General features: G+C 35.6%; 1 protein-coding gene, 1 long non-coding RNA gene and 1 pseudogene across 2 annotated transcripts; all 3 read left to right on the top strand.

Annotated features, from left to right (window-relative positions):
* LOC104732957 lies at nt 6,416–7,051 on the top strand. Its single transcript, XM_010452561.2, has one exon. The coding sequence runs from the start codon at nt 6,502–6,504 to the stop codon at nt 6,871–6,873; it is 372 nt and encodes a 123-aa protein (XP_010450863.1). The 5' UTR covers nt 6,416–6,501; the 3' UTR covers nt 6,874–7,051.
* Nucleotides 10,987–12,762, top strand: LOC104732955. The gene is made up of 8 exons (XR_759009.2): nt 10,987–11,023; nt 11,128–11,239; nt 11,377–11,434; nt 11,530–11,642; nt 11,721–11,785; nt 12,095–12,228; nt 12,318–12,377; nt 12,543–12,762. It is a non-coding gene; the product is annotated as an uncharacterized LOC104732955 (long non-coding RNA).
* Nucleotides 12,935–13,649, top strand: LOC104732954 (annotated as a pseudogene).

Raw genomic sequence — 15,398 nt, 5'->3', positions numbered from 1 at the left:
GGGGGGGGGGGGGGGTAAGAGAAACGACTAGTGGATCCAAAGCAAATCAGATCGTTGTTTTGGCAATAAAAAGTGGTTCCATCTTTTTCCAGCCTCTAACCAGAAATTTTTAGATAAAAGAGGATCAGATCATAGACCTATTCTCGTCAAGCTGGTATCGTCAAACAGCTATTACAGAGGAAAATTTAGATTTGATAAAAGACTTTTAAACAAACCTCTAGTTCGAGAAGCAATCTACTCAGCTTGGTTCATCTTTAGTTCTTCTACACCCCCTTCTGTTTCGGATAGGATACGAAGTTGCAGAAAGACTCTAAGTAACTGGAAAAAGGAAAACCAACTCAATTCCTTGGAGAAGATCAATCAGATTCAAACAGACTTAGAACAGGAACAATCTTCTTCTTTCCCTTCTCTAGGTCATGTCCATGCTCTTAAGAATGAATTGATTTTAGCCTATTGAGAAGAAGAGACTTATTGGAGCCAGCAGAGTAGGGAAAAATGGTTACAGGAGGGAGACTGTAACACAAAGTTTTTTCATGCTTCTGTTCAAGCAAATAGATCAAGAAACAGAATTCATGCTTTAGTGGATGGCAATGGCAATATTCAAAAATCAGAAGCATCTAAAGGAGAGGTTGCCATTACTTACTTCAAGGATCTTTTTCAATCATCTAATCCTAGAAATTTTGATTGGCTATTTCACGACTTTCAACCCAAAGTTACAGATCAGATGAATGAGTTTTTAATCAGTAAAGTGTCTAATGGAGAAATCAAAAAGGCGGTATTCTCAATCAATCCGACTAAGGCTCCGGGAGCTGACGAAATGACAGGTCTGTTCTTTCAACAGTACTGGGATATCATAGGTCCTCAAGTTACAGAAAAAGTTCAGAGTTTTTTTAACACTGGCTCCTTTACCTCATAATGGAATTACACCCAGCTCTGTCTCATTCCTAAAGTCAGGAATTCCACTCAAATGTCAGATCTTAGACAAATTAGTCTATGCTCAGTTTTTTATAAGATCATTTCCAAGATCATAGCTTCAAGACTCCAACCTCTTTTGTCTGATCTAGTATCCCCGACTCAGTCAGCCTTTGTCTCCAAACGTTTAATTTCTGATAACATATCAATTGCTCATGAAATTGTTCATGCTTTGAGAACACATCTGTTAATCTCTTCCGAGTACTTGGCAATAAAATCAGACATGTTTAAAGCCTTTGACATGATGGAATGGACTTACCTTCGGGGGTTGTTATTGGCTTTAGAATTTCATCATAAGTGGGTTCAGTGGATTATGTTTTGTGTTTCTACAGTTACCTATATCGTTCTGCTAAATGATCAGTCTTATGGTATGATATCTCCCCAAAGAGGTTTGAGACAGGGTGATCCTATTTCTCCCTTTCTCTTTGTTTTATGTACCAAAGGACTCACCCATTTATTTAATAGAGCTGAGACTGCTGGGACAGTCTAAGGAATTCAGTTTTCTAATTCTGGGCCATCTATCCACCATCTTCTCTTTGCTGATGATAGTCTTCTTAGTTGTAAAGCTTCCCTTTCCCAGGTTCACCACCTGCAAACTATCCTACGCTCATATGGAGATATGTCAGGAAAAAGGATTAATGTTAACAAATCCGCGATAACTTTTGGCTCTAATGTTGATCAGCACACTCGGAACTCTATCAAATCATTAACTGGCATACATAACGAAGGAGGTGCAGGATCGTACTTAGGTCTACCAAAATGCTTTAGTGGATCAAAGGTAGATATGCTTGACTATATATTTGATAGATTGAAATCAAAACTCTCAGGATGGTTTGAACGTAATCTTTCTTTTGGAGGCAAGGAAATACTTCTGAAAGTCGTTGCACTAGCTCTACCTGTATATGCAATGACCTGTTTTAAGCTTCCGATCACAACTTGTCAAAAACTTACCTCTGCAATGTCTACTTTCTGGTGGAATTCATTGGAACATAAAAAAAGATTCATTGGATAAGCTGGGATAAGTTGTGCTTAGAAAAAGCTCAAGGAGGACTAGACTTTAAGGATCTACAAGCTTTTAATCAGTCACTATTAGCTAAGCAAGCTTGGAGGATTTTACAACACCCTGAATGTTTGTATGCTAGGGTCATGAAAAGCATATATTTTGAGAATAGTCAGATTCTAAAAGCAGCAATGGGATATCGGCCTTCTTATATTCGGAGAAGCGTTCTCCATGGCCGTGACCTTCTAATGCAAGGGATCAAACGAATGATTGGCAATGGCCAGAATACGTTTGTTTGGACTGAATCGTAGATCATAGAAGATGAACGAAGAAGAATTCCTTTAATGAACAATATTTTCATCAATCTAGACCTTAAGGTATCTAACCTCATTAACTTCACCACGAGGAGCTGGAACGAAACTACTTTAGAGGAATTATTTTATCCCAGGGATGTGGATATCATATTAACGCATAAACCAGTGACATCAAAATCAGACTTTTGGAGTTGGATGCATACCAAAAGTGGAGATTACTCAGTCAAAACAGGGTATACTTTAGCAGGACACTTGAATAAACCGGATTCGATCTCTGAAGCTGAAATGAAGCCCTCTACTAATGACTTAAAAACCCAGGTGTGGATACTACATACTTCTTCAAAAATCAAAAACTTCATTTGGAGAGCCTTAAGTGGAGCCTTTGCTGTTGCATAAAGACTAGAAAGTAGAGGAGTCACCACATATATGAGATGTCAATTTTGTGGGCGGGAAAAAGAATCCATTAACCACGTCCTTTTCACTTGCTCTATTGCTAGACAAATATGGGCCTTATCGGAATTCCCAAACCCTGAAAATGGTTTTGATCAGAACTCTGAATTCGCTAATATCTCTTACTTACTCTCTTCAGCTAAGAATCAACAAATCCCTTATTACATTAGAATGAGTTCTCCCTTGATACTTTGGTATCTATGGAAACACAGAAATGACTTCTATTTTGAAGGAAAATCGAAGGATCAAATGGTTTTGGTTCTCAAAATACGAGAGGAAGCAATATTATGGATCAATGCTCAACGACTAGAAACCGATCAAGCTAGTTCTAAAGTCTTTGATAGAGGAAAATTTTCATTGGACTGGATTAGTCCTCCTAAATTCTGGTTGAAATGTATCATAGGAATGGCTTGGAATAAACATACTAATACTGGGGGATTTTCTTAGGTCCTAAGGGATTGGAATGGCAAGGTCAGATTGTATAGTCGACGCTCATTCTCTAATATTACAAGCTTGATAGAAGCTATATTTCAGAGTATTATGTGGGCAATTGATAGCATGATTTCTCATAAGATACATCAGGTGATCTTCTCTTCTGAAGCTTTTGAAATGATCAATGCAGTCATATGTCCTCAAGAATGGCCTTCTTTCCAATTTTATGCATCTGAAATTAGAAGATGACTCTGTTTCATAAATGAGTGGAAACTGGAAAATGCAAGTTCACATTCTAACCAAGGCGTTACCTGTATAGCCCAAAGTGTGATTCAAAAACGTTTTTTCCAATCGTATGTATCTGTTGGATCTCCAAGATGGCTTAACTCTCTATTCCTTGTGGAAGAATGGAATAATATCTAGATTTGACTTGGGTTGACAGGTCTGACCTTCTGCTAATTTTTAATGCTTCCGAAGAGGTTTGATAGACGGTTTTTTGTCTCTTCTCAATTTTTTATCTTTCAGTAAGTTGACTTTCTTTTTTCTTCCTTATCCCCCCCCCCCTTTTATCTTACCTCGCTTCCTTCAACCTTTTGTTTCTACTGCAGTGATATTTTTCCTTGAACCTGCAGTTCGGATAAATATGTAGTAAAACTATGAATTATTATATATTCCCTTCTCTCTCTTCATATTACTTCCTCATATAAATAACCCTTTTACTACTGTCAAACCACAACGTTTTTTCTTCCTGGAGAGACTAAATGGAGAAAGACCTATGGGAAGAAATTCAGCATCTAGCGCTAGGGATAGACGATCCAGAACTCTTAATACCAAGCTCAGACTATGAAGAAGTAGTAGCAAGCAACATGTTAAGCTTGATTGCCAGGCTACTTAACCCCGTAGACCAAAACTTGTTTGAAGTAGCGGCAAATCTTCCTACTATCTGGGGACTAGCATCTTCGGTTCATGGCAGAGTTCTTGATGACCGCTTCATTCAGTTCTGTTTCCAGTCTGAAAGCGATCTGACATTAGTGTTACGACGTGAACCATGGAGCTTCAACCACTGGTTTGTCGCCTTACAAAGATAGGATGATTTAGCACGCTTGGACTTCTTAACCTCCCTAGATCTCTTGGTTCAAATCAGGGGACTACCCCTATCTTTTGTTTCTGCCAAAACTATCCATAGGATAGCGAGATCTTTAGGGGAAATTGTGCAGATGGACTTTGAAGACTCTGTTACCAATCAAGTCTCCTTCATCAGAGTGAAAATCAGAGTCTCTATAACTGACTGTTTCAGGTTTTTCAGAAGGGCGAGGTTTCAATCGGGTGACAGAGCTATGCTTGGTTTCTAGTATGAGAAGATGGAAAAAATTTGTACCAACTGTTGCAGGATCATGCACTCGACCTGTAGGTGTCCTTTTGAACCGATGAATCATAATCCTTTCAATAATCAAGTTAACTCGGTCCACCAACGGAGAAATGAAGGAATAGAGGATTCAGATTCAGCCCCTATCTCACAACAATCAAGTCATGTTGCCCAAGTACCGGTTTTGAATCCGGAGAACCAGGAACCAATTCCCAAACAGCGATCAGGTCCTTACTTTGCTCTCGCTTTTCCTTATTTTGATTTTTCCGGAAAAGATGAATCTATAGGATCAAATCTCGAGGGTGAATCTCCTCCCAAGATGCAGTCTAAGTTTGAAGCTGGCGAATGCTCAAAGAGAAGACTGGAAGTTAATCCCAAAAAGGAACTCCCTCTGAAGAAAAGAAACAGTATATCAGACAAAGACAAAGAACTCCTCCCATATCTCCAATCAGCTCATCCACCTCGATCACTTACTCATTCTGTCAAAGTTAACTTTTTGGTGTGAATATCTCTTACTCAGAATAAGCATGATGGCCTTTGGTTTAATAAATTAGTTCCACAGTGTGAAGTTGGATGAGAACTACTAGACTCAGAATCTTTAGTCTCCTTTTGTTTTCAAAGAAAATGTCATCTCAACTCCTGTAATTTTTTGGTGTATCTTAAGCTTTAATTACTGTACGTTTCAGGTAGTTTTAAGTTTCAGTATGATGACCATGTAATGTTGTATTTTGAACTCAGCTAGGCTGATATCACCCTGAGATCCTTTTTCTTGGGTTTTAATAAAACGTTCCCTTTGTGTAAAAAAAAAAATATACTTTATTTCTGCTATTGAACCTAAATTATCATAAAATCAACCAATAATTAGATCAAAGAAAGAAAACACCGACTCATCATCCCCGTAAAGAGACAAACGAATGCAAACAAATATAGCACACAAATGTGGACATCTATTTGTACACAAGTCCGTTGCATATGGGAACATCTTCATTTAAATCTTGAAACACATTAAATATCCTGTTCGAAACTACTTTAAAGTAAAAGTAAATTATTAAATAACGTTAACTAACTCTTTTTCTTTTGTGACTAATAAAAAATAATCCAGTCTTTCTGTTTCTATTGCTCGAGGTCACAATAATATCATTTACCCTTTCCTTAACATTTTAATAATCTTTCCTTAAGTTAGTGGAATGTTTGTAATTTTTGTGTGTTTTGGGATATTATTTTTAAACAATACATATATTTGTTTTTTTTTCTTTGGAGAATTGTCCATATAATTGTGTGTATATATTTATTTTTTATAATATAAGGTTGTAAAATGATGACGTTAGCTCAGAAAGAAGATAAAAAGCGGCATTATCCTAACATGTTATAGAACATGGGTTTGATCAGAGAACCTAACGTACCAATCTTCAGGAAGGTTCGTGTTTGGTTTCGTATACAGAGAATTTGAAGTGTAAAGATACATTCCCCTCATGCTATAATGTAAAACTAAAATGGCCTCACCCTCATTATGGTCACACCCATTTAATTAGTTATTGATATATAACATAGGTAATGTTATTTTTTTCACAAGGGTGTAGTGTTATGAGGCGAAAGAAACATCAACTTTTTTAAATTAATTTTCTCAACTACCGTTGTATTGGTGAACCTATTTAATCGAGCCATTAAGAGAAGACAACACATAAACAAATAGAAAGAAACAAAAAAAATCACATAAAAGAACAATTATTCTTTTCGAATCGTGTCGGATATAGCTTTAAATGTTAGAACATAAGCTGTCCTTACAGCAATAAAATAATAGTAAAAACATACGAGCAGCCTTATTATTCCCACCACATGCACATATATACATAAGAGTCGTATTCCTAGCAAATGCACAACTACAGCTCTAAGAAACAAACATCTCTCCCTCGCTCTCTCTCTCTCCCTCTCTTTCTCTCATCAATATTAGGGTTCTTGAGTTCTTGATGGAGAAGGAAGAATGCAGCAGTAGTGAATCCGGTTGGACGACTTATATTTCGTCACCAATTGAAGTAGATGAAGAGGAGGTCGTGGACCAGGACTATCAAGAAGTGTATAACATCTATAACTACTTCAGCAAAGGCGAAACTGAAGAAGAGAGGAACAAAGATAGCGATGATTCAATGGCCTCAGACGCTTCGTCTGGACCAAATTATCATCAGCGCTATCACCAAAAGAACAAGGCGTTGGATTTGAAGGACGGGAAAAATGAAGGTAATAATACTAAGAGTAAAAATGATGATAAAAAAACTAGTAACTCATACAGGAAAAAAGAGAAGAAAAAGAGAGAAAATAAGAGTACCTATAGAATGAAATGATTGAACATTGTATATTTATGTTATAATATGTAATTAGTGTTTGTATATTGGGATATATTATTATTTCCTATTTTATTTGAGGTTTTTTGATGCCTCAAGGATAGGAAGGTGATTCATTTATTTTTTTAAAGTATGTGGGATGTGTGTTGATTGATTAATGTCTATATTGTTGTTCATGATAATGATACTTATTCTTTAATTTGTGAATCAATGTTTCTCAAAGAGAGAAACTCTCCGGTTTGTTGATCAACATCACTCTGTATTTTACTAATTAAATATCTAAAAGATTTTAGCCCATTGTAGATTCAGAAATGTTATTGATTTTTTACTTTGTAAACTATTTTGTTTCGACTTGGTTACCTTACCAATACGATTTGCATTAGACTTAATTTACGTGCATGTTCATACGAAAAATAATTAAGATTCAATAAAACGAAAAAAATCTTAACCATACACCACTTCGAAGTTCAAGATTTAAGTTTATGAACTCAATTTCAACTAGAAGATCATTATCGACAAATACTATTAAATAGACAATGAGCGACACTCAAAGATAGTAATTGATAATTATGATGATATTGATTAATGATGATGATGATGATGATGATGATGATGATGATGGCGACCTGTTAAAATGCAGTCATGAATTATATGTACAAATGATAAGAGAAGAGAAGGCATGTGTAGTGAGGTGTGTTTCCAGAGACAAGTTTCAATTATTGTCATATTGGGGCTTTATGTGTTTTGCCCAAAACTCTCTGAAAATCTTGTGATGATATGAATAGTTTTTGGGTGTAAAGAGAAAATGGATCCACCGCATACACATGCAACCAACATGGGAACTCTTCCTCACAAATTCAATATTTAATAATTATCATATAAAATATTTCACAAATTGAAGCAAAAAAATAATATGTTTTTTTTTTTCTGTTTTTTTTTTTTGTCTAGATGCCAGAAATTATATGCTTCCCCAATCATTATTTGGTAATCCGAATAATCCAAGTACTTCCGGATTAAGAAATTATTGTGCTTGTTGTGTGAGGAATTTTAATTTTTAAATAGTACGTTTTAAGTTCGCATGCATATTTTCTTTGCCTCAGTATTAGTATATATTACATACACTTTACAGAAGATATTACTTAGGAGAAATCTGAATCTACAGCTAATGTTTAAAGAGATTTCGTTCATATTTTTCAAAAAATATATGCAACTTCTTGATCACAAATGAGTGCTGATTTCCTTTCCAATGAGGAAACCAATATTTGGTTATGCTTTTAGAGAACTAAAACTTGGGCCTAAGTTAATTAAATAAATTACTATTAGGCTTAGGATTAGATAAATATATATAATTCTTAAAAATTTGTGTAACAGAGATGAGAAGAAAAACAGATATATGCATGTCAAACTTTATTCTTTAGAATGTTCGGAGATATAGATCTGTCACTTAAAGTCTAGCTGGATTTTTTGTGTGTGTAACTTTTTGAGTTAAATCTAGAGATTTAACTCTGGTTTTTGCATTCTAAAATATTGGTTTTAGCACGGATTTTCGCGTCTAGCGAATTCGATATTTTACAACAGTACATGTCTTGTGTGGTTTGTTTGGGAAATCCGAAATCCTACAATGAGTTTTCCTTTTTTCTTCTTTAAACTAAAATTTTGCAAAGGTGTTCTAGACTCGTTTGTTTAAGTTTTTTATGGTAGAGAAATAATTTGGTGATCGGAATACTAATGAAATTAGGATAGTTTAGAAATACTGTACTTATTTTAAAATCTTGTGGTGATTTTTGTATTGAAGGTTTCTCGTTGCATCATTGTGCGTTGTTTTCTAACATAAATCAAGCTTTCTGCACAAACGTGAACCATTAAAAAAATGGGAAAATTTGACAGAACTGTCAAGAAACCTTAGTTTGAGTTAGAATTGGTTTTCTTATTGATCGTAATACACAGGCTGTGCCTTATATACATGTCAATAGCTCTACCCTTGACCTAATTACAAAGGTATGGATATGGACTAAGATATATACGAAGTCCATATAGCCCAATACCCTCCCTCACGCTGGAACATGGAGATTACAAACACCCAGCTTGCCAAGAAACGCTTCAAACTCCTTTTGTCCTAAAGCTTTAGTCAAAATATCGGACAGTTGAGATGTAGTGTGGACATGTTTGGTTGCGATGACCCCTCGGATAATTTTGTCACAAATGAAATGAACGTCATTACCAATATGTTTCGTCCAAGCGTGATAAACTGGGTTTGCAGTAAGCTGAATAGCAGACAAACTGTCGGAGTGTAGAGTGATAGGTGTGGAGCAGTCAATACCAAACAGAGGCAGAAGTTGTTTTAACCAAAGAATTCCACTTACGGTGTCGGCCATAGCTCTGTATTCGGCTTCAATAGAAGAGCGAGACACCCGATCTTGCTTTTTAGTTTTCCAAGAGATAGGAGAACCCCCAAGTTGGATAAACCAACCAGTGAGAGAACGTTGAGTTGAGGGACATTTAGACCAATCTGCATCTCACCACGCTGAGAGTGTTAAGGCCGTATTTGCACGAAGAAGTATACCTTGTCCGGGACTGTTTTAGAGATATTGGACCACTCGTAGAGCAGCCTCCCAATGATCAGTCTTCGGAGCTTTCATGTATTGAGATAAAACGTGAATAACATATGACAACTCAGGTAAATAAGACGACCTACTAAGAGTCTATTACGAGATGGTTCAAGAAGAAGATCCCCTTTGGCGTATGCAAGCTTATGGTTTTGCTCAAGTGGAAAATAGACTGGTTTGACACCAAAAAAACCAGTTTTGGCAATGATCGCAAGGGCGTATTTTTGTTGACATAAGTAGATACCTAGCTTCCGGACTGCGGGCAATTTCGATACCAAGAAAATAACGAGATATACCAAGATCTTTCATATGAAAACAAGTGTGCAGATACTCCTTGAACAAGTGAATAAGCCGAAAAGTGCTCCCAGTTATGATCAAATCATCGACATATACCAAAACATGTAACCGAGAATCACCATTCGCAAGAGTAAAGAGAGATTGATCAGTCTCATTCTTTTCGAAACCATAGTCCAAGAGAGACGACGCAAGCTTGGCAAACCAACACCGCGGTGCCTGTTTAAGACCATAGAGAGATTTGTGAAGTCGAAGAACCTTGTTTTTATTTTCGGTTCGAAAACCCGGAGGAAGCTGCATATAGACTTCCTCATCAAGATCGACATGTAGGAAGGCATTGTGGACGTCCATTTGGTGAACTTCCCAATCCAAAGAGGCGGCCTGTTGAAGAAAGGTTCAAACGGTTACCATTTTTGCAACAGGAGCAAAGGTTTCGTTGTATTCGACACCCTCTGTTTGATAATTACCGAGAATGACCAAACGTGCTTTATGACGTTCTAAAGAACCATCAGCATTATACTTTAAACGAAACACCCATTTGCAGCCTAAGGCTTTCTTCCCTGCAGGAAGATCACCTACAGTCCATGTACCACTGTTCTCAAGAGAAACAATTTCATCCATGACAGCAAAGTGCCAGTTCTCATCTTCAATGGCGTCTTTGTAGTGCTTGGGTTCAACACCAGTTGTAATAATAAGTAAAAACTTCTGATATTTGTCGGAGAACTGACTACTAGAGATGTAATGATTGATAGGATATGGTGTGGCAGACGGATAAGGAGCATGGAGAAGAGTAGTGACATAATCATCCAATTTGGTGGGTGGTTTCTTTTTCCGGAAATCAAACCAACGCTGTTCAGGCTCCGGGTCAGCTGGTGGGTGGTTTCTTTTGGGTCAGCTTCCTCTTCCAAAGTGGTGGGTGGTTTCTTTTGCACATCAAGAAGGCGAGAAGTATCCTAAGTGTGCGAAGTCAATCTGCGCGGACGGTAAACCGGTAGATCAAACACAAGCAAAATAATTTGAAAAAGTTCTTTATTGATTCAAGAAATAGCTCGACAATTGTTTACAAGAATTTCTAATTTCCAACGTTCCACGTAGGAAAAAGCTAGTGGTTTCTTAATAGTAGCCGATTCTAGGGTTCTTAAATGCCAAAAAGAGTTAGATACTTCTCGCCTTCTTGATGTGCAAAAGAAACCACCCACCAAAAAGAGGAAGAGGAAGAGAAAAAGGAAAAGAATTTCCATTATGCTAAGGTTTTAGATTCTTTTCTCTTTTAATTAAGTTTATATTTTAAGTATATGTTTGATGATTAAAACCAAGTTTAACTGGAATTTGGTTTCTGAATCTTGATGTGTAGTGGTTTTGGATTCTTCTCTGGTCATCAGCACGATTTTGAGATGATAAACTCTATCTCATAAATCGTCAATAATTCAACCTCAAAAATCTGTCTGATTCATCTCTCCGATCAAGTAAGCTCGATTGTTTTCTTTCTAATCTGAATCGATTTGTGTAAGATGCTCTTCTGATGGGTTCTCTAGTTTAAAATGTTTTTTTTTTTTTGGATTCATGATATGATCTTTAACCTTTTATTTGTATGTGAACCCAGGATGTATTCAATCAGGGAATCATCAAGGCGATGTAGGAGTACGAAGCAAGAGTACTTGGTATATCTTGAACCTCTGCTAAGGTTAACACAAATAGTTGGTTTGATGATCTGAATCGTATTTTTTGTTATGATGACCTTGTGTTTTCTACAAAGTTGATTCTTTGAAAGGGGATATCTGGATATTGTACAAGCAGCTCATTATAGACACAACACAACACAACAGTTTCGTAGTGAGCTAGAACAAATAACAGAGTTCTCAAATCAAGGTATCATCGATCAGACGATCACATGCTCTCTCAATTTGAAAGTCAGAACTGGAATGTGCTAAGTTAATTAACTTACAGGTGAATGTGTGTGATCTGGGATGGACTCCTTAGACTAAGCAGGCGACTTAATCACTGATTCACAGGTAGATTAATCTCATACACTCATCGTATGTTATAGACTTGACTCCTAGGTTTGGTTGGTATACTTAAGTTTGGTCTCACTTTTCATAAGTTTGGTCGGGTGCTTCTTACCTATCATAAGTACATTTGCCTAGTCCCTTTGGTTGATCATTTAGGTTCTGATTAATTAAATTTGGAGTAAAGTTGCAGGTTTGGTTTGTTCAAGTTATCGATTGCATGTTTTATTTAAGTAATAGTAGAATTTGGTTATATAAGTTGTCTGTTTTGATTCTAATGTATAATGGTTAGTAATTATCACTTAACGCATGCAGAAAGACGGTACATAGAGCAGAAACAGAGATTGGACGTGCGGAAGCTAGCTACATAAGAAAAGAAGTCTCACAGTAACATGTGTAAGGAGGGTTTGGGCATGAGAAAATGAACAAGAGTGAAGATTCGTAGGGAGGTATGTGAGAACCAATTCAATGTTGCTAAAAATTAATAAAGTATTGTTTCTCAAAATTAATAAAGTCTCTTTCTTGGTATTGTTCCTAGAAATTGGACTGAGTTTTGAATGGAATTGGTCCATGTCTGCAAAATGTCGAGCTCCCAAAGGTTAGTCTCCTGCAACTTGGATGAGTTTCACCCCATAGTATTCTTATTTCTGTAACTTTCATCACATGTTATGTTTGGTTCTAACTGGTGTAAGTGATTTTTTGGTAGATATTCAAAACTTACCTTTCTCACTCACTTCAGCTTGTGCTGTGTGGAATGATGCAGGTCAAGGCATTATTCAAATGAAGCATACCACCGATCACACATCTTTCAGTGCAACCCTAACTGGTGAAAGTGAATTTTTGGTAGATATTCAAAACTTACCTTTCTCACTCACTTCAGCTTGTGCTGTGTGGAATGAATGCAGGTGAAGGCATTGTCTCTAGGAGCCATGGGTTGCACTGGAAGATGTGTGATCGGTGCTATGCTTCATTTGAATACTCATTTTTTTGTATATTCTCTTTCATCAGATTTTATTTTTTTGTATTCTTTTTTCTAACTAACAGTAGCAAGAATCAAGGTTTGATGACATCTTAAATGTGTTTCTAACATGAATCAGTACATCATTTGTTTCTATTAAGATCTTAGTTGTTGGGTAAGTTGAGGTAGAAAAAAGAACTTGCTCCATATTTAAAAATTTTGGGTAAAAAACCAATGATCAGAAACCTGTGTGTTTCTCAGGTTGTGAAGGGTCTGGGAGAGACCTTGGTTGGAGCATATCCAGGACGAGCAATGAGCTTCATCACCAAAAAAACTTACATTGAGTCTCAAACAGTAAGAAACAAAAAGATTGTATTTATCTCTTAAGTTTCAGTTATAAATGAATAGAATTTTAACAAAGTGAGTTTTTTTAAATTACTTTGTTGTAAATTTTGGGTTGTACAGATGATTCTCTACCCAATTAAGAGGATAGCTCTGTATTCTAAACCCCCAATCATATTCGGGTCAGACTCAAACAATGAGGATCTCGAGGGAAACGTAGGGGCTGGACTTTACGACAGGTTTGTTTATGTGTGTTTCTCTGTTTTCAGTCTTTTTCGGAACTCAAAAGCTGAAAAGGGTGTAATTGCTGCAGTGTGATAATGGATGAAGCGGAGGAAGTGGTGGTGGATTACTCAAGCATCACCCTTAGTAGTGGACAAAGACAAAGCCTTTCAAATGCGCCTGTTCTCAACAGAAGCTGGAAATGTGATAGAGACGCTCTATGGTTCTCCTCAAGACATGGAAGGTGTTGTCAAAGGTGGCCATATTTACATCGTCCAAGCTAGACCCCAAGTTTAAGCTATATCTTGCTATTTCTGCGTCCCATTCCCTAAGTTTTCAAACACATCTTATAATTACACTCCTGATACAAACATTGATTCATAATAAATCAGTATGTTGAAAAATCACGATTGTGTGGGGTTGTATGTAATGTAATCTTTAAAACGAATTGACTCAATACTGTTTATTTTCAAACAGGTATATGTCTTACGGCTATTTTATTAATTATTCAATTTTTTAATCTTGAAAATTAATTTTAGAAACAATTATGGGATTTTGAAGATTTTGTAGTTAAGGAAATATATAATAATTTATTCTTACACACAATTTTTTCATATATTATGGGAATCAAGAATCAAAGAATTTTCTTTTGACTAACAAACATTAATTAGATATTTTCAACCATATATTCTGAAAAATATAGATATGGCTAGTTTCAACATTTAAATATAAAATATAAATATTTCTAAAATAAATATTTTGATACACATGACAAAATCACAGGCTGTGTTTGGTTATTATAGATGGATCACAAAAAATCGTATATTTTCAAATTTAATTATGCTCGATACGGGTTGCGATATTCACATATATACCAAAATATTGACAAAACACTCATTTATTGACTAAACACTCAAATGAGTGGCCAACTAACTTTTATAGAAAAATTCTAACAATATCTAATTAATTTTTCTATATTCTAAACTGTTTCTACATGAAAAAATATCACAACGAACAGTCTACCGAGATAGTACTTGAAGACATTAAAAGTTCCAGTGGTTAATGAGTCGTTGTGTATTGTGTTGCCTATACACAAATATCTAATATTATATATATATATATATATATCCCTCCTATTAATCCAAAACACAAATATAAAACAAACATTACTTTTATAGATATTTATAAGGGTATGCCATTGAAGGTAAGTCAAATTAATTCATCTGCGTGAAAGGTTAAAATGGAATCACTGAAATCGGATAATTTGACCCAATTACATGTTATAACTTATAAGCCCAGCCATGCCTTTTTATTTTGAGCAAAACATATCAGTCGTTGGTTTTCTAAGTTTATGTAAAGAGACATCAAACCTAATATTTTTTTTTCCTGCCTTTGTTCTAAGGATTAAAACTGAAAGAATGATTCGAGAATTCCATAGAACTCTAGGAATTTTTTTTTATGGTGCGAAGCTGTTGTAAAAAAAAGGTTAACTATGTTACATGTAAAGAACTACTTTGCGAAGTGTATTTTGAGAATTTTGAGTATTTTTAAAAATATTCTGAGAGCTTTTAGAATTTAGAATTTCAACTAACTATATAAATTAAACATTCAAATAGAGAATACATGTATTTCGTCTAAATTTCTTAGCCAAAATTTATTAATAACATTATTATATGGGTAATTGTTTAAAAGAGAACGGTTATGACATAAAATTTCTAACGGGATGGTTCGAGACATGACGGAATGGGATGGCACCGAACGAGATTTAATACCCCGTAACAAAATTACTTTAACATTTTCAACAAACACACAGACTATGCTTGATTATTGAAACAGATTTATTTGTGTGGTGAATGATGATGATGATGCAATGGTAAGGTATGAATGGAATGATGGATGTGTGTTTCAATTCCCCTTATGCTATTGCAGTACAAGAGGTATCAATCCTAAATGAGTGTTTGTGAACAGTTAAGATATGCATATGAATCTAAGTTAAGACAAATGTAAAGATTGTTTGTCACTAACAATCCTAAGATGAAAATGTAAAATGCAGAAAGTAAACTACAAGAACTAAGAACTAAATGCAAATGAAACAGG

This window comes from Camelina sativa, chromosome 12, assembly GCF_000633955.1.
Source record: "Camelina sativa cultivar DH55 chromosome 12, Cs, whole genome shotgun sequence".
Classification (NCBI taxonomy): Eukaryota; Viridiplantae; Streptophyta; class Magnoliopsida; order Brassicales; family Brassicaceae; genus Camelina; species Camelina sativa.
This window is presented reverse-complemented; position numbering and strand designations above follow the sequence as displayed.